Source organism: Vigna angularis, chromosome 7 (assembly GCF_016808095.1).
Source record: "Vigna angularis cultivar LongXiaoDou No.4 chromosome 7, ASM1680809v1, whole genome shotgun sequence".
Lineage (NCBI taxonomy): Eukaryota > Viridiplantae > Streptophyta > Magnoliopsida > Fabales > Fabaceae > Vigna > Vigna angularis.
In genome coordinates this window covers 8128962-8148855 of record NC_068976.1, presented here as the reverse complement: position 1 = coordinate 8148855, position 19894 = coordinate 8128962, and the positions used below count along the sequence as shown (strand labels likewise).

Genomic DNA, 19894 nt, shown 5'->3' with positions numbered 1-19894 from the left:
ATCCACTAGTTTTCCAAGACTTCCATATAACACTTACTACTAAAATAGAAAGAAATAAAACATTGAATGTTTAGGATATCAACTGTAAAGACCTGAAAAATAGAGTGTTATAGAACAGATTGGTGTATTAGAATAATGAGATCGATTATTTTACTTTAAAATAATCTGATAATATAAAATGAAATTTTATAAACTCTTCTCATTATTCTAAGAACACTTCACCTCTCTAGAACTTTATTCTTCAGAGTTCTCTGAGTTCTCTCTAAAATTTCTTCTTGCTGAGTTATCTGTTCAACGATCAGGAAGTGCCTTGGCGATCCTAGCATTGAGGGCTTGAGTTTGGACCGATCAATTTCTCGTTCCTCAGCTGGTAAGTCATCTCCCTTTTTCTGTCCGTTCTTCTCTCTGCTGTGAACATGCAACGATTCTGGTTGCATGTGTTTAGTAGTTATTCCTTCCAATTCTAGCTCAATTTAGGGTCTAAGTGTGGTTCTCTATCACCATTTGGTGAGTTGTAGGTTTCTGCTGAAATTCCTTGCTGTGCAAGGTACGGCTGGAACGTTTCTGTGATTTGGACTGTGTATCTCTGAGGTAAGGGAAGCTAGGTTGTGCTTTAATTATCAATTGGTGTTGTATGTTATGAATTCTGTGATTAGAATGCTATGCAGTTAGAATTTTAGCTTGTGAATGTATGTTCATAACTGTTAGAATAACGGAAACTGTGAAATGTGATTGGTGAGTTGAATGTGATGAATCTATATGCTGTAATGTTTGTAAATTGGTGACTATTATTGGCTGTGATGTGTGGTAGTGTTGTTGTAGTAGAGTGTGAAGTGAATTGGGCTGGTTTAGTGTATTTTGGAGGAAGTGAGGTAGTGAAATTGAGAATTGGTGGTCAAGGACTGTTAGTGACTGCTGGGATAGTGTATATAGGTCATATGGGACTGGTTTGAGTCATTAAAATGGTCAAAAACAGGTTCCAAGTGGTAGAATTGATTTTGGGTCTATAAGTTGATGAATTGGAGGTTCTAGAGTAGAGATTGATGCATAAACACTTTAGATTGGTGTTAGGAATGTTTAGAATCCTTTAGTTAAGTTTAATTTAGCATATACATCGAATTAGGAGTGTTAGAAGTTAGCCAAGTTAAGTAGAATTGGTAAGGAGTGTTTGAGTTGTGTAATTCTGCAAAATTTCGTTCTGCAGATTATGCAGACTCGCTGTGCGAATGGAGTCGCATAGCGAGTTACCTTGGCGAGGTGCTCTCTGCCAATGTACTCGCATAGCGAATGGGCGCGCTGTGCGAGTGATTTGAGAGGGTTGCTCTCTGTTTGTCAATTCGCATAACAAGTGTAATCGCTATGCGACTGGTTGGGGTCTGGAACCATTATTCATTTTTATTCGATCAGCGAGTGGGTCTCGCTCTGCGAGTGCTTGGGGGGTTCAATCTCTGGATGAGACTATTACGTAGCGAATTGGGTCGCTATGCGAGGGATTGGGGTCTGTAGCTTTCTACAATTTTATTCGCATAGCCAGTTTAGTCGCTATGCGAGAGATCCAAAGTAGTTGGTCTCTGTCTTTGGCTTTCGCAAGGCGAGTTAGGTCGCTGTGCGAGAAGTTTAGGGTCTCGCTATGTGAAGGTGTGCGCTATGCGAGGGGTACGTTCTAGTTCAAGCCTTATGTGTTCTTATGTTGTTTGATATGTATCAAGAAGTGTTGTATGAAGTAAGTGGAAGTGGTAACATGTAATATCTGTGGTGATTGTAGAATGTTGTAATCAAAATGGTATAGTTTAAATGTGATTTATGGACGTAATTCCATGATCCTCAAGGAGAGGAGATATGGTGGTGCCCTATGTTGTGGTTCAAAGTAGAATCTCTAGTTGAGATTCAAGTAAATTTAGAATGGATGCAGGAGCTCAGTCTTGGGGGTTATCCTGAAACTCCAATGGTCTTTCATTCTCAAGTAGAGAGGATTGATCAATGTCGTGAGGAGTAGCAGGAGGTCCTAGTCTTGGGTGCTTCTAGTATGGCCCAAGGTAAATGATAACGGACTAACCTCGTGAGTGTGGTAGGGTGAAACCCATTGGCAATGGCTTTGCAAAGCAGTAGAAGCCACCACGAGTGCACGACCCGCCATAGCTCGGCAATCATTCTAAGTCCGGACAGTCAGAGTCAGTGTGTGTTATGGGTGAAGGGTTTAAGTGACGTGAATGTATAATATACTTGTATGAATTTTATTGATTGTGGTATGATTCGTCTTTGTTTAAACTAGCTTACCCTGTTGTGTGCTTATATTTTGTATGTTCTGCTGTTTTTCTTCTACGATGACCATCCTTTGGATGTGAGCAGCGGAAGAAGAGGTTTCCTTGGAGCAAGCATTGGATAGAGGTGATGCTGCTACTGAATAGATGTGTTTGGCTCTTTAGAGCTTTGTAGATAGTTTTGGAATAGTTTTCGGTCTGTATATAAAGTTTTAAATTTATAGTTGTTTTTGGATGACGGTAAAGATATCACTTTATGTTTAGATGGATAACTGTACTACTTTATCATGCATGTTACTTCTCCTTATTATAGTTTATACTATATATATTGGGATGTTACATCCATTTTTTTTTAAATTAAAGGTTAAATATTTTTTACTAAATTAGAATTTATTTTTGTTCCAAATTTTAATATATATTAATGGCTAAACTTTAAAAGTAATTGATATTTTTTTTTGTTTAATGACGTTAATTTCTTTTGAGTTTGTTAAACAGTATTTAAACTAACATTTAAACCGAAACATGTAAAAATAATATAAATAATTCAAATATTATTTAAAAAACTAATATAATTTTTAAAATATGAGGACTAAAATATGTATAACTATAATAAAAAAAATTATAATTTTATATATAAATTAGGAACTAAAGAAATATTTTTGAAAGTTATTTATTAAATCTAAAAAGCTAAAGACACTTTTAAAATGTTTTCTTACACACCGAATTTTTTTAACATATTTTTTCTTAAACTTTCTTCTGAAGAAAACTGAAAAAAGATGAAAAATTAGAATCTTTAAAAATTAAAATTAAAAATTAGAATTTTAACAAATTTTGAAATTCTAAAAAGACTTGAAAAATCCTATGAATTTTGAAGTTGTTGAAGGAATTTTTTTTTAACTAATTTCAAATCCGTTGAAAAAAAAAAAGAGGAGCGTAGGACTTTTTTGTAGTATAAAAACAGTTTTAAAATTTTTAGAAAATGTGGGAGGATAGGAAGAAACGTGAATGGTATAGAAAGTAATATTCTTTGTCTCTTATCCAAACTTGACCGACAAAACCTAACAACTCATTATTATTTTTATCCCAGTTGTATCCATCAGTTTCCCAAGACTTCCACAAAACACTTGTTTAGAAAGAAATAAAACATTGAATGTCTGGAATATCAACCATTTTTTTTAAATTAAAGGTTAAATATTTTTTACTAAATTAGAATTTATCTTTGTTCCAAATTTTAATATATACTTATGGCTAAACTTTAAAAATAATTTATATAATTTTTTTTTGTTTAATGATATTAATTTTTTTAGTTTCTTAAATAGTGTTTAGACTAACATTTAAATCAAAATAATATAAACAATTCAAATATTATTTTCATACACATTTTACACATCAATTTTTTTTATCATATCTACATTAAAAAAACTAATTTATTTTTTAAAATATGAGGACTAAAATATGTATAACTTTATAATAAAAAAATTATAATTTTGTATATAAATTACGAACAACATATTTAATCTTAAAATTAAAAGTTGTTTATTAAATCTAAAAAGCCACCCGGAGGTTTTTGAACATATTTTTTCATAAACATTTTAAAGAAAAGTGAAAAAAATGGAAAATTAGAATCTCTAAAAATTAAAATTAATTTATTAAAAAATTAAAAATAATGTTAAAAAAAATATGGAAAACTTCTACCAATTATCATCTGATGTAAATTTCATATTTTCTTTTTCTAAACTAATACATAATCTTTACTTATAAAATTGGTTTATTTTTTCTAAATAAAATTAATTATCTTGAAACTACTTTTCAACAAACTTACACAACAAAGACTAATTCAAATTATAATATATTAAAATTATATATATATATATATATATATATATATAATTTAATCTTACACTAAATAATGAAAAGAAAAAAAACAAGTCCAACTAATGTCTCCCTGACCTATATTTTTTCGTTGAAAAGAAAAGTATATGTTGTTTTATTTGAATTTTATTCATTAGAAAATTCATTCTGAACTCAATCAAACATTTACATTACTTCTAATCTATGCTTTAGAAAGTGTAATTTTCCCGTTAACACTGCATCAAGAGATATCCAAACATAACCTAATACTTAAAAACAAAGAAACTTCTATTGAATAATAAATAATGAATAATGAATAATGAAAAAGTAAGCATATATTTAAATGAGTTTGATTCGTTGTAGAGCAGCTACCCTTTTTGTAACATCCCAAATTCTCACATTAATGTAACATTCCAACTTTTCACATTAATGTAACATCCCAAATTTTCACACTTGATAATTAACATTACATTTACGGTAACATTCCGTAATCTCACCCTTTAAAATTTCCTAGTTGATATAAGTCTATACATGTAAAAATGTTCTAATTATAGTTCTTCTACTCCTCCCTTTCCTTGGCACTATGTGAGGCGACATTCCTTCATCTGCTCCCGTATAACGAATTATACGATCATCGCACATACCCAAACACAAAACACAAACAAGTAGGGTGAGCTAACATGCAACAAATCATTTATAAGACATGCATAATTACTTCGATACAAACATCATATAATAATTATGTCAAATACCATCGTACCACAATTCCTATTAGACACTCGTCCCACAATACCCAATAAATACCATAATACTCAATAGACATTCATTCCATAATACCCAATAAACACTCATCCCACAATACCCAATAAACATTCATTCCACAATACCTAATAAACACTCATCCCACAATACCCAAATAAACACTCATTCCACAATACCCAATAGGCACTTATCCCCACGATATTCAATAGGCACTTATCCCAACGATATGCTGATGAGCGATACAACAGAAGGTTTTTCACTTGTGATGTCATTCTTAGTCCCCTCACTATGTCCAAAACCGGCACATAGACCAGGACATTCTGCCCTCCATACCATTCATAATGTTAGTCCCCTCATTATGTCCTAAACCGGCACATAGACCAGGACATTCTGCCCTCCATACCATTCACAAGGTTAGTCCCCTCACTATGTCCTAAACCGGCACATAGACCAGGACCTCCTGCCCCTCTCACCACATAATTCATCATTCTCTACTTGAGACTGATTGATTATTAGAGTATCAGGATAACCTCCAACTTCATGACCCTCAACATCAACATATACGCACATACCATGTCATTACAGAATCTCTCCACGAAACTCATACAATGCTTACATTCCTTAACTCATATTATACCATTACAAAATCTACCCATAATCCTCATACACCTACCATGACATTACAGAATCTCTCCGCGAGACTCATACCATACTCACATTCCTCGACTCATATTATACCCTTACGACATCTCCCCGTAATACTCATACATGTTCAGATGCATAAATTCAAATCAAATAAACTTCAATCATTTCAGAAATCATACAAACTGAATATATTCCAACAAGATATATTACATGATAATTTAACAGTACATAATCTGTACACAAGATTTAAGTTAAAAACCTGTCGAGTAGACTTCCAGGAAAGAGAGGTGCGTCACAATGGACAACTTAAGTACCAAGTCTTTCCTTAGCCAAAGTGTTCCTCAACTAGTTTTTAACAAATTTCTTATTAACAGATTCAAAACAACAGCATATAATATTTACACCGAATATCAATATAGATAAACATACAGTAAGCATTAACAATATTCATACATAATTTCAAGACATGAATAGTAATAAAACAGTACTAAATCATAATATAAAAGCTTAGAAAAGTTAGCTCCACTATCTCTATTCCAGACTTAATCTCCTGCTCCGAATTTGTTTCCCCCGAAACCCTTCAGAACCTCTACTCTTCTTGCAACTAAAAATTTCTCCCTAACTCTTTCTTCTCTATTTCTCAAGCTCTCACTTGATTCCTCTTTTCTTGGTGCAAAATACCCTTCCCTCCTATGGCTATTTATAGGTAAAAAAATTTACTATTCATTAATATTTTAATATTATTTATTATTTTAATATTATTTAAAAAAAATATTTTAATCATTTACTTATTAATTCTGATCCTAATTTCTTCCATACTAAGAAATCCTAATTTCTTACATGCTAAGGAATCCTAATTTCTTTCATGATAAGAATTTATTTTTACTATTCACTATTCACTTTTACTATTTACTATTCACTTTTTATTATTCAATAAAAAAATACTAAATAAATTATCAAAATTTTGAACCTCTCCTTCTAAAATTACTATAATTTTATATCCAAAATTTACATTTTTCTATCCACTAAAATTATTATTACTAATAAAATGCTAAAATTTACTATTATAAATATTTTTTTTTATGGATCTTACACTTTTCTCTCATTCCTTTGATTTTTTTTTCTTTTCGAAAAATTTCAGTGATTTTTGTGCATTAATAGTGGGATTCACTTGAGAGTGTTTAAGATCTTTTTAATAATAAAATTTATATTAGTATATTTGTTCTAAGACGTACAAACATTCTCTGAAAAAGACAATGTAATAAAAAATATTAGTACTATCCTTTTATATGTCTAAGACTCACCAAAATTCCTAAAAAAAGAAGATCTTATTGCTCGAAACAATCATAATATGGTACGCAATGATAGGGAACACAAAAGGATGAGTAACGAAGCAATCACAAAATTTGCACTGAAGTTCCCCCGAGTGTTATTAAAGTTGAAGTGATCCAAAATGGATTATAAAGAATTCAAAACGAAACGTCATGAAACAATACGTAAACCCAATCGGCTAACAATTTGCGATATTTGAATTACAAGAAAAGAAAAGAAAAGAATTTTTTTTATATAGATTATTCATATAGAAGTGCGGTTGAGAGTTTTAAGATATTACTTCATCTTTATTAGTATTGGATTCAAACAGATAAAAATATTTAGGAGAGAATTGAAAAAGGTCTTCGTAGATAGATTTGACATTGATGTTTAAATCTATATGTTGATGATTTACCTTATTATACTTTTGGTATGATATGTGATCATGGAATGACAAGAACTCTTAAAAGAGAAGAATAAGTATAACATGTGCATGATTTTAGATTCTAATTAATACATTACATATTTCGAAAGAGTATTCTTTTTTTTAAATATCAAATATTTAGAAAAAAATTATAATTGTATAATTTTTAAATTGGAGTACCAAATAAAATTTTATGAGAACCAAAACATTTATTAAGTTTGCAAAATGAAACAAAGTTGATAAAACTAAACAATATTTTTAAAAAAATATAAAAAAAAGTATGGTTAAAAATATTTTAATAATCTCTTTTCTTCATTTCTTTAAATTCTAATGAATACTTTTTATACACTAATAAAAATTATAATATACTACTTAAACGAAATTTTTACAAAGAAAAAATATTAAACCAATAATAATTAAAAGTTAACATAAATATTTATCTTTTAAACTTTAATGTATATGTGTGATAAACAAGATTTAGGATAATGACATTAAATTATAATATTATATTGAATAAAACGTTTTTATACAATTACAACCATAAAACTACACTTATGAAATGAGTAAAAAAACTAATTATATAAAAAATCATCAAAACAATATTCAACATGATAAAATAAGCAACAAATAAAAATATTAGAAAAAAAATAAAAATATTAAATGTTTTATATTAGAAATAATTTGATAAATTAATCAATAAAATTATGCAATACAAATATATATATATATATATATATATATATATATATATATATATATATATATATATATATATATATATATATATATATATATATATATATATATATATATAAGGACGCCATCAAATGAAAACTACATTAAAAATCTAAAAGACAACTTTTTAAATATAAAATTAGTTAAACAGTTAAGTGATAATATATATACATATATATATATATATATATAATTCTTTTTAAGTTATTTAATAAATTGAGTATTTTAATAATTTAAATTAGATAAAACGAGTATTGGAACGGGTATGAAAATAAAAACCATACAAGATATACATATTTATCACTATATATTCAGTCAATACGAGGATTCTTTATCAAAACGGAGACGAATTCAGAAAATATTAAAAAAATGTGTTTATTTGCTTACATTTAAGTATTATGTTTTTTAATGCATTACTAAGGAATAATATAATATATGAAATATACCTATGTAGTATTTTATGCTTAATACTAATTGTGAGATGCTTTAATTATTAAAAAATTATTAATTTAAAGTGTTACAAAAATAATTTATATAAGGACACATTAAAGAAAAAATCAACTATACATTATAAACTAATAATGTAAGATATTTTAGAGCAGATTAAATTGTTAAAACTATTCTTTATTCTAATTGTGGGTAGAATTTCGAAAAGTATTCCCTGCAAACTTCTATAGAATCAATACGATATTCTCAATTTTTTTAATCGGTAAAAGTCAAATGCATAAATATTTGGTGTATATATATATATATATATATATATATATATTTCATGTTATATATTTGATTATAATTTAGTCATAATTTATACTTTAATTGGACAAATATAATAATTTTAGTATATTAAAATACTTTTACATGGTTAAGGATTGAAACCAATTGAATACATTTTTCTTTTTTAAAAGTGTAAAAAATATTCCAAATTTAGAACGAAAATAATATTTTAAATACAGTAATTGATTCTATTCATATTATTTCGATGATTTAAACTCGAAACATAATCTTATTTGTAAGAAAAAAAATAATATCTGAAATACAATATAGTGGATCTTAGCGATCTTATGTCAAAGAGTTGAGGACAGAATAATTATTAACTTAAAAATGTACCATTTTATTACAAATTATAATTAATTTTAAGTTATTATGTAACATCCCAAAATATAATAATTACCATATAATAAAATTAATTACATTTCATAATCTAACAGTGCAGTCTTACACTAAAAATTAACGTTCAACAGCCGAACGTCATTAAGTACAGAGTTGAATACAATTTAACAGCATAAGAAAGGAAGTCAGGATCGAACGGTTTACAAAACCAATTACCGAACGATCTAAACAAAACAACTAACATCCAAAATCAACCGAACGATCTAAGGCTCGGCCTTAACTTCAACGTCCACCAGGTTCTCCTCTTCAATCACTTCCTCCAACAAGGCGTCTCCTTCTGCTCACATCCACACGGATGATCATCGCAATGACAAGATGGACGTACAAGGACGAGACAACACAAGAAAACACAGGGTAAGCTTAAGTAATTTAATTCACACATCAACATATAAATTAAACATTTCAACAACACAAGAATGGTTCAACATATATATATATCAATACGAAAAACTATCATTAGACGGACCGTCCGGACTGTATGAATCTGTGTAGCTACAGGCGTTCTTGCACCCGGGTGATGTAGTAACTGGGATACACTCAACAGCTGCCACCCGAGGTTAGCCCTATCCAAAGTACCCCTAAGGACTAGGACCTCCTACCGTTCCCACACATGACCTACCCCCTCTACGTGAGGACGAGTACTCATGGAACATCAGGATGAACTGCCAGCATTAGCATAACCACAGTCATACTTCACCAATTTCCAATATTCAATACATGAGTCGTTCCTCCCTGGAACGCTAGTTCAAAAACCACAATCGTTTATTCATCTCATATACTGTTCATTCTTTATAATCTTCCACTTTATTATCAGTTTCATCATCAGTTACAGGGACATAAAATAACGAACGTTCAGCCCTCTTCATAACGAGAACGAACGATAAGAAAAAGATCGATGATTCTCCCGTTCAGAACAGAATAAAACGAAGAGAGTTACTGTTGGATTTACGAAATGAACCGAGTAAAATAGTGTAATATGTGACGAACGGTATCTACCACGTGAGTCAGTTGAATGAACTGACTCTCTTGAGTTCAAACCAATACTTAAGAATTAAATCAAGTATGGGGACCTTAGGCCGGATCCAATGCAAGAAGAATATTCAAGATGTTAAGGACCATATTTAGAATAGTTCACATACGGAAATCCAATGCCAGTAAATGACCGAACATGGGAAAAGAAAGTATTACTACAATTGGACGAACGCTATTTTATCAAGATTGATTATACAATAGTACGAGCGCTTGGTATGAGACCGCGCACTCCTCAATACGAGCGCTAGGTATGAAACCGAGCACTACTTAGTACGAACGCTAGGTGTAAGACCGAGCGCTACTTATTACGAACGCTAGGTGTAAAACCGAGCGCTACTAATCTTAAAATAAGAGGGTTTATATATAGGTATTACTCTATTTCAGCTATCAGGGTATTACTATGTTGAGCCGAACGCTCAAACATAGTATTTCCACATGAGGACGCTCGTTCTTGACTAGAATTCTCTCCAAATGAAAGAGTTCCATTTTAAAACAATTTACTAGAACAAATCGAACGGTAGAGGACCGTTCAATAACGAACGTACATTATCATAATGAGAATTTCATATTCAGAATTTCATCTATTTTCAACTCAAGTTTTCAACATATCAGTTCATACCTTATAAATTCATATCAAATATCAATTTACAGATTTTATAGAATTTCACATTTATAATTCATACTCAAAATGATTACTCATATTCACATTCATACATATCAACCATCATCATATACATCAAGCAGCATGCATCATATTCATTCCTTCAATCAACGGACGTTCATATAGTAAGGCAACATACAAATGTCAATTAAATTAAATAAGCTTCCCTTACCTGGATCAGTGAGTGAAACGTTCTAAACGTAAGATTTTGGGTTCGTCCGTCTACAGCTTTCTACCCCCAAAGATCACTTAATTCTTCCAACTAAATCTAACCATAAAATCAAGAATAATTTAGACTATACCCCTTCATGCAACCAGAATTTGGCTTTGCATGTAACAAAAGAACGCTCGACGAAGAAGAGAAACTTACCAGTTTCAGAATCTGGAACTGTTCGGTCCAGAATGAAGCTCACGACGATGGGAATTCTTCTACGGTTTCTGAAATGGGATCGGAGAAGGGAAGGATGAGTTACAGTAGAGAGAAGAAAAGGTTTTCTAAAGAGAAGGAGGAGGAAAATGGAAAGTCAGAGTTGGGAAGGAGAAGTGCATGCAGAGGAGAGTGAACATGGTTGTTCAGAAAATCATTTTTGTCTACCCCACGTCCAACGGACGTGCACTCTCCTATGGACACCTGTCCTCAACTTACTGATTTCCGAATCTTCCATTTTGACACTTGGCGTTAGCGCAGAGAGTTTGTGAGTGCGTTTTAATGGTTCTGAGCAAGGTGTGGATGTAATAAATGAGATTAAACAAGTGGTGTTTGAGTGTATTTAACGAGGCCTGACATATTATCTTATTGTATATACTTTTAAAAATTAGGTGTGACATTTTTAGAACGAATCATTTTAATTTTCATAACTTTCAATATTGACTAATTATATACAAGTATACGAGATGCGTTGATTGATTTTTCTTTTCTTGATTAATATGATTTTATTCTTTCTATTTTCATTGAAAATTAACTTTCATATTAGCATAATTACTCACCCGAGCAAGAAATTTGACCCACGTGTCGAAAACCTAACTACAGAACGCATAGACCATGGTTTTCAATTACCCAATATTAATAATATAATATACATGATCTAAAAGCAGCAAAAGTTATGGAAGTTTCGCATTTTGCATATTTTTTACTCTTCACTTTGTAGTTTAGTTCAAGCCTTTTCAGCTTTTTATTCTTGTCTCCTGCAAAATTCTCCAAAAGCCCAACTCAACGCTAACTTGTTCCTTTCCCTGTTCTTCTCTTCTCTGCTTATGGGTATGTCATTCTCCTCAACTTTAATTTCTGTTATCACACGATGAAACACCATTTACCTTGTCAAATTGATGTCTGCTTATGCTTATTTTGTCCCAACACTTTCCCTTTTTTTATGAAATGGGTTGCGTTTGAGTTTGCGTAATTCCAAGTTATTTATCTCTTGTTTGCAATATTTATGTTTCTTTTTTTTCTTCTTGAAGATGGTTTGGAGTTTAGATCACTATTGGTTATATACAGCTAAGTTGATTGTTTTCTTTGGGAATTTGAGCTTTGGAATCTTGATCTTCCAAAACACCTTCTTCGATCCTCAAACCCCCATTACCAAAATGGGTGCTCGTGTCTTGAATATTTGATTTGATTTTGTGCTTGCTTTGCTAGTACTTACCGAATTATATAGTTATCAAATTTTTTGGTTTAGTGTGACATTTTAATGGAGTGCTTATCGCCTGAAAAATGTCTATGCATATTAATTGAGGTATCTCCTTTCAATCATATTTTATCCGTCCGTAAGATTCAGACTCAAAACTTTGCTTAAAGGTTACCCAAAACATTGCTTAAAGGATCTAAGTTTAGTTTCACTTAAACCAGCAACGTATTGTTCAAGAAGTTGTATTAGTAGTAGTAAGCACCCAATCTGGTTCTGGTTGCATCCAATCGAGATTGTATGATGTGTGGCTTTAATTTTCTATGCTATGCATTAATTATGATTCATGACATGAGGCTTCTATAACAGGTTAGCACTAATTTGGGTGAGCAAAGTTATTAATTGTTCTCAAGACAATTTTGTTATCATTGTTTTGTAGTCCTGAATGCCATCTCAGTGGTTCCTGTATGGTTTTTGGTGTTAATACAAAAAATGCTTAACTGTTAGCACACTACCTGCAAAAAATATTGCCTGAGAAGAAGATGCAGCTATATCATCATCCGTTGGATTTGGACAGCCAGAGGGTGAGAATTTCATTGGAGGAGGAGGGTGTGGATTATACATCTCACCATGTAAATCCCATAACTGGCAAGAACTTGGATTCTTCTTTCTTCAAGATGAATCGCCGTGGAAGGGTCCCTGTTTTCCAAAATGGTTCTCATATCATTTACAACACTATTGATATAATCCAGTATGTCCTATTCTTCTCACCCTTATTGTATCATTCTATTTATTTTTACTTCAATAAATGTGCATAAAAAGAACCATTTTTGTGAAAAGTATACTTATGTGGTGGCACTGAAAATTGAAATTACCACAGCAAAACTAGTTGAAAAATTGATTGCTGACCAAGTCCTCTCTTCATATACATCACTACTCCAAAACCAGTTCCCCCGAAGTGGCAAATAGTGTCTGCATGCACTTCAGATATGAACTGCTTTGTATTGTTTCTTGATAAAGCGTAATTATTTGCACATTAAGAATGAAGAGTGTGTTCAATTTTGACTTTACTTTCAAACCTTTATGCTATAAACAGAAACTATACACTTGGGTTGAATGTTCAGGTACATAGAAAGAATTGCTGTGGTTTCCTCAGGGGCTGAGAGTATCAGTACCAGTAACAGGGAAGTGATTGAATGGATGCAGAGGATACAAGACTGGGACCCCAAGTTTTTCACACTTGCACATATACCAGAGAAATACCGTGTTTATGTTTCCAAGTTCATAAGGCAAGTGGTGATTGCTCGCATGTCTGAGTCACCTGAATTAGCAGGAGATTACCATAGGAAATTAAGAGAAGCCTATGAAACTGAAGAGAAATTGAAAGAAGCAGATGTTTTGAGAAGGGGCAAAGAGCATTTGGTTAGATTGCTTGATGAGGTGGAGAGGCAACTGTGTGAAACACCTTTTTTGGCAGGTCAAGATTTCACCATGGCTGATGTGATGCTCATTCCAGTATTAGCTCGTTTAAAACTCTTGGATTTAGAGAATGAGTACATAACTGGAAGGCCAAACATTGCTGAGTACTGGCTTTTGGTTAAGCAAAGGCCTAGTTATAAAAGGGTGATTGGTAAGTACTTTAATGGTTGGAGAAAGCACAAAACACTCTTGAAAACATGGTTCTTAGTTCGTATTCGAAGTTTGCTGAAGAGGTACTAGTGCAACACTTGTATATCTGTCAGGATTTCCAAAAGGGGGTAGAATAAATGCACAAATGAACATAGCAGACAATCATTCTGTGTAAGGTAGGTTAAGAGAACTGATGTTAGACATTGTTCTTTATTTATTCTACCTTTTGCTTTCAACACTTTTTCTTGATGCTGGTGGAAGAGCTGCATGTCAAAGTGGCCAGCATGAAAACATCTTTTGGCTCAGTATTGAAACAATTCATGCGCTGCAATATTCTTCCATTGAAAGAACTATGAAAAGGAAAATTTGTTCATACTGACACTGGAATCACGGGGTTGCTGCTGGTTATATGTACATTAATTCTGATACTTGTAAATGTAATCAAAGAAACATATAGTGTAATAGTATATATACATTTTCTTCTTTTGTGAACAGCATGTTGTTGAACTACAAGTTGCAGTTTGAACAATGGACCAGAGACACTACATCATCTACTCTCAGACTACCTGTTTCTGTTTAAATAGTCTTTGATTACTCTGTCAATCAATAAGTTATTGATTGGTTACACCGGTTAAACTATATTAAATAAATAAATAATTACATATGTGATATATGCGCCCGCGCATATATATATATATATATATATATATATATATATATATGTGCTTTTAAATTTGTCAATTCAATCTTTTACTCGACTTCCCTTCAAAACACTTAAGATAAGTATAATTAGGTGTAAGGAGGAAGGTTTTTTTATTTTATTTTTTTATTGATATTCGTGATTTTAGACAGACTTGTTTTTTTTTGTGCTTCATCCAAAACATATTTATATTAAGCTAAATTATTAATGTGTTTTTCTTATGCTAGGATCATATAAATACAATGTAATTAAGTCAAGAAGTATTATTACATATCGTCTAAAAATTATACTTTTAGGATATTAGATAATAACTCTTTACAACTAATAGATAACATAACTTGAACTGAATAAACCTAAATGAACTGTACTCTTAGATTAAATTGTTTAATGTATGAAAGATGAGGTAGTAATATGACATAATATCTGTGGACATGCAAGCATGAGATTATTCTCAAAGTTGCAATGCCATGATCTTGTTAGAGGACTGCCAAAAGTATCATTCAATGATACAATCTTCTGTAGTGCTTGCATGAAGGAAAAACAGGTCAAGGAATGTTTTAAAAGTGAAAACATGGTTTCAACTAAACAACCTCTCGAGCTGCTTCATATAGATTTATTTGGTCCTACAAGAACAACGTCTATGAGCAGTAAACGCTATGGGTTAGTAGTAATAGATGATTTTTCTAGGTGGACCTGTGTTCTATTCCTAACTCATAAGGACGAGGCTCTTAACACTTTCTGCAAACATTGTAAAAGGATGAAAACTGAAAAGAATTTAAAAATCATATCTATCCGAAGTGACCATGGAGGAGAATTTAAAAATGATCCTTTCAAAAAATTTTGCGAAAACTCTAGCATTAAACACAACTTTTCAACTATGAGGACTCCACAACAGAATGAAGTTGTTGAGAGAAAAAATAGATCTCTACAAGAGATAGCCAGAACTATATTAAACGCTTTTAATTCTCCTAAACACTTCTAGGTAGTAGTAGTCAACACTGCTTGCTATATTCAGAGCATAGTTTACAATAGGCCAATCCTCAACAAAACGCCTTATGAATTATAGAAGGACAAAAGGCCAAATATTTCTTATTTTCATCCCTTTGGTTGTAAATATTTTATGTTAAATACAAAAGATAATCTTGGGAAGTTTGACTCCAGAAGTGATGAAGGAGTCATGCTTGGCTACTCAGAAACGTCAAGAACGTTTAGAGTTTACAACTCTAAGACCTTGAAAGTTGAGGAAGTCATCCATGTAAAGTTTAACCAAGATCCTAACATAAATAAGCTAGAACTAGGCAAATCGTTCTCTAAAATGCAAGTAGAAACAACCTATCCAAAAAGGAAAATGCATTAGACGCAAACAACGATCAAGAAGAGGATCAACGAGAAGAGCCACTTAACGATACTACTAAAGAAAGAAGGGAACCAAACAACCTACATCATATAATCATCAAGGACCACTCTTCAGAAAAGATCATTGGAAATCTAGAAGAGCATTTAGGAACAAGAGCATATCATAAGCATCCTACCATAACTCTCACATCTCAAATTGAGCCACTGAATGTCATTCAAGATCTAAAAGATAACTCTTGGGTTGAATCCATGAAAGAAGAACTAGATCAATTCAAGAAGAATGAGGTATATGAACTCATCGAGTTACCTCAAGGAAAGCATGTAGTTGGAGCTAAATGGATCCATCGTAAAAAACTAGATGAAAATGGAAAAGTCATCAGAAGCAAAGCAAGACTTGTTGCGAAAGGCTATTCTAAACAAGAAGGAATTGACTACACAAAAACCTATGCTCCAATAGCAAGGTTAAAAACCATTCATATTCTTCTATTATTCGCGACATTCAACGAAATCAAATTATATCAAATGGACGTCAAAAGTGCATTCTTAAACGGTGACATTAAGGAAGAAGTGTATGTGGAACAACCTCTAGACTTTGAATGTCAAACAAATCCCACACACGTCTTCAGACTTAAGAAGACTCTGTATGGATTAAAGCAAGTTGAGCTTGGTATGAAAGGTTAAGTCTCTTCCTTATAGAGAATGGTTTCACGAGAGGTCAAGTACACACCACACTGTTTAGGAAAAATGTCAATCAAGACTTCATGATCATTCAAATATATGTTGATGACATTATCTTTGGTGCTACTAATGAAAAACCATGTCAAGACTTCTCAATCATGATGCAAGAAGAATTCAAGATGAGTATGATGGGTGAGCTAAAGTTTTTTCTCAGACTGCAAATCAAGCAAGAAAAAGACACAATCTACATTCACCAGATGAAGTGCATTTAAGGAACTGCTCAAAAAGTTCAAAATGGATGAAGCAAAGGAGATGAAAACTCTAATGCATCCAACAACTAGCCTAGGGCTAGATGAAAGGTCAACAAAAGTGGACAACACCGTATATCGACAAATGATAGGTTCACTTTTGTATCTCACCGTGTCGAGACCTAACATAATGATTAATGTTTGCCTATGCGAAAGATTTCAGTCAGATCCAAGATAAACTCATCTCAACGTTGTTAAATGCATATTTCAATATCTAAAAGGAATAACCAATCTCATACTGTGTTATAAAGGAAGCAAAAGTTGAAAGCTTGAAGGCTACTACCATGTCGATTATGCTAGAGATAAAGTTGAGCGTAAAAACACAAGTGGAGGCTGCCACTTCATTATAGGAAACCTAAAATCGTGGTTGAGCAAGAAGCAGAACACAATTTCACTATCAACAATAGAAGCTGAATACATATTTGCCGCCCACTACTACTCACAACTCTTATGGATCAAGAATCAACTAGAAGATTACAACCAATTTGAACGTAAGATTCCTATCTACTGTAATAATAATGTTGTTGTTAGTCTATCTAAATATCTAACAAAGGTACTGTAGACTCACAATATGTATGCACAGAAGATAAGCTTGCTAACATCTTCAATAAGCTATTAGTTGAAGATAAACTTAATCGTCTAATCACCCTTGTTGGTATGAGAAACGTTGAATGAATTTGATTCAACATGTTAAGTGTATAGCATCTAGAGAGTCAAACGTTTGAGACACATAGTCTATATGACATCCTGTTAATCTCTTTGGAAAGTGCACCAAATCGTTCAAGTAATAAACCGTGGTAAGACCAGGTATCGTTTTCCCAAGAGACTCGTAATACTAGAAAATTGTGCGATTAACAACTCATACAAACTCAAGAACAACTCATCATTTAAGAATATGTGCAAAAAGATAAATTCACAAGTAATTACAAGGTTGGACTTTGGTATTGAAGGCACTTGGAAATGGAAAAGACTAGAAATGGTATGAAATGACATTGTTAAGGTTAGTTTTCACCAATGCACTCTTGTGTATAACAAATTTCATCTCCTATCTATCAATTTACTAAAGTCAATCCACTAAAACACTCTAGCCCTAATCCCTTAGGTGAAAGAGCCTAGGTTTTCCTTATCAAACTCCAATCCCTTGGATAATCTAACAAGCAAACCCGCATTAAGAACTAGGATCTAAGACAACATGTGAATCATATCCCATCCCTGGCTCAATGACCCACAAGGACTCTTGTTTCAGTTCAAGATTTCATATCCCATCCCTGGCTCAATGAAACCCCAAAATCAAGTCATGAACGTCCCCATTACATGCAAGCTTTAAGATCAGAAACAAGAATACTAGTAATAGATAGAAAAGGTATTTATAAATACGAAACAATAATTCATTACACAAGAGTTCATAGGCTACATCTAACCCTAACAAGATGAATCTGATTCTCCATTTCCATGGAGAACCCTAAAGCTTACAAACATGGAAGATGGAAGAAGAAGGAGACCCAAAGGAAGAGGAGGAGATGTTCCCACAAGCTCCTCGCGCCCTCCATGAGCTCCAGACGTGAAATCGCGCCTCCAAAGAACCAAATACCCTTTTTCTTTCTGCCTCGTGAGTATATATACTGCCCGAATTCTCGCTTAAGCTAAATTATTCTCGCTTAAGCGAGAATAAACTTCTTGGAGAAGATAGTCATTCTTGCTTAAGCTAAATTATTCTCGCTTAAGTGAAAATTACTTTTAAATCAATGACTTCCTGGATCACCGAGACTCTTCAATGTAATGGAGGATCTTCCTAACATCGAAATTGATCAAAAAAACAAGGGATTAGAGTATTATTTACGTAATGTAGCTCAATATATATATAAATACTAAAACTATATAAAAGAGAGGATTTAAGCAAGTAATAAGCTAAAGAAAAGTTGATTTTGCTACTAAAATGATGCTTAGATAATGGTAAGAATTAGCATTATCACATCTTAGTTTGCATCATCTAAGACAAATCGTCTATCAGAAATCTGCATTCATGCATTCGGTTGTGTCTAAGTACTGAGTCTACCTCTAGAAGTTGTCTAGGATTTCTAGAACCCAAACCTCTTTCTCTTTCTTATCTGTCAAATATCTTCTACGTGTCAATCAAGCCATTACTTCTATCATCAATCCTCTCTTCTCTCCTCCTTGAAACGACAAAACCTTTGACTCCACCATTCTTCTCGTTCTTATCCACTGCTGATTAAAATTCTTTCCAAAATATTCTCGGTATTCAAGAGACGCAAAATCTCTTTTCCATATCTTTCCGTACTAACTACATTAAACAGACAAAACTGATCAATCGCCCATGACTAACTTTTCTCTCTACTTAACTCGATCCCACTCCTTGTATTCTCAACATAATCTCTCAAAACCCTAGTTTTCCCTCTCGTTCTCATCGTCATATTCTCTCAAATTTTTGATCTCCCAAACCCTGCTCATCCAAACCAATGTTGTCTTACTCCAAACCTCCCGAGCATCACCGTCATCTCATCCGATCACCAGAACAAGATGAATATGATAATCCAACATCCTTTCCTACTATTGTATTCAAAACTTACTTGCCTTACGCACGTAGTGTTAAGACAAAATTGTTTATGCACCTAAACTTTCTTATGTTTTGAAGTTTAACTAAATAATATTAAAATGAGATAATAATTTGAAAACAACTTAGGGTGAAAACACAAAAACTTAGAACCTAAATTCTTAACATAGAAAACCT

General features: G+C 32.3%; 1 protein-coding gene across 1 annotated transcript; it reads left to right on the top strand.

Moving 5' to 3' along the window:
• The first annotated feature begins 11951 nt into the window (after positions 1–11951).
• On the top strand, positions 11952–14657 carry LOC108337106 (glutathione S-transferase TCHQD). The gene is made up of 3 exons (XM_017573563.2): positions 11952–12110; positions 12914–13225; positions 13599–14657. The coding sequence occupies exons 2-3, from the start codon at positions 13017–13019 to the stop codon at positions 14191–14193; spliced, it is 804 nt and encodes a 267-aa protein (XP_017429052.1). The 5' UTR covers positions 11952–12110; positions 12914–13016; the 3' UTR covers positions 14194–14657.
• Positions 14658–19894: the final 5237 nt, after the last annotated feature.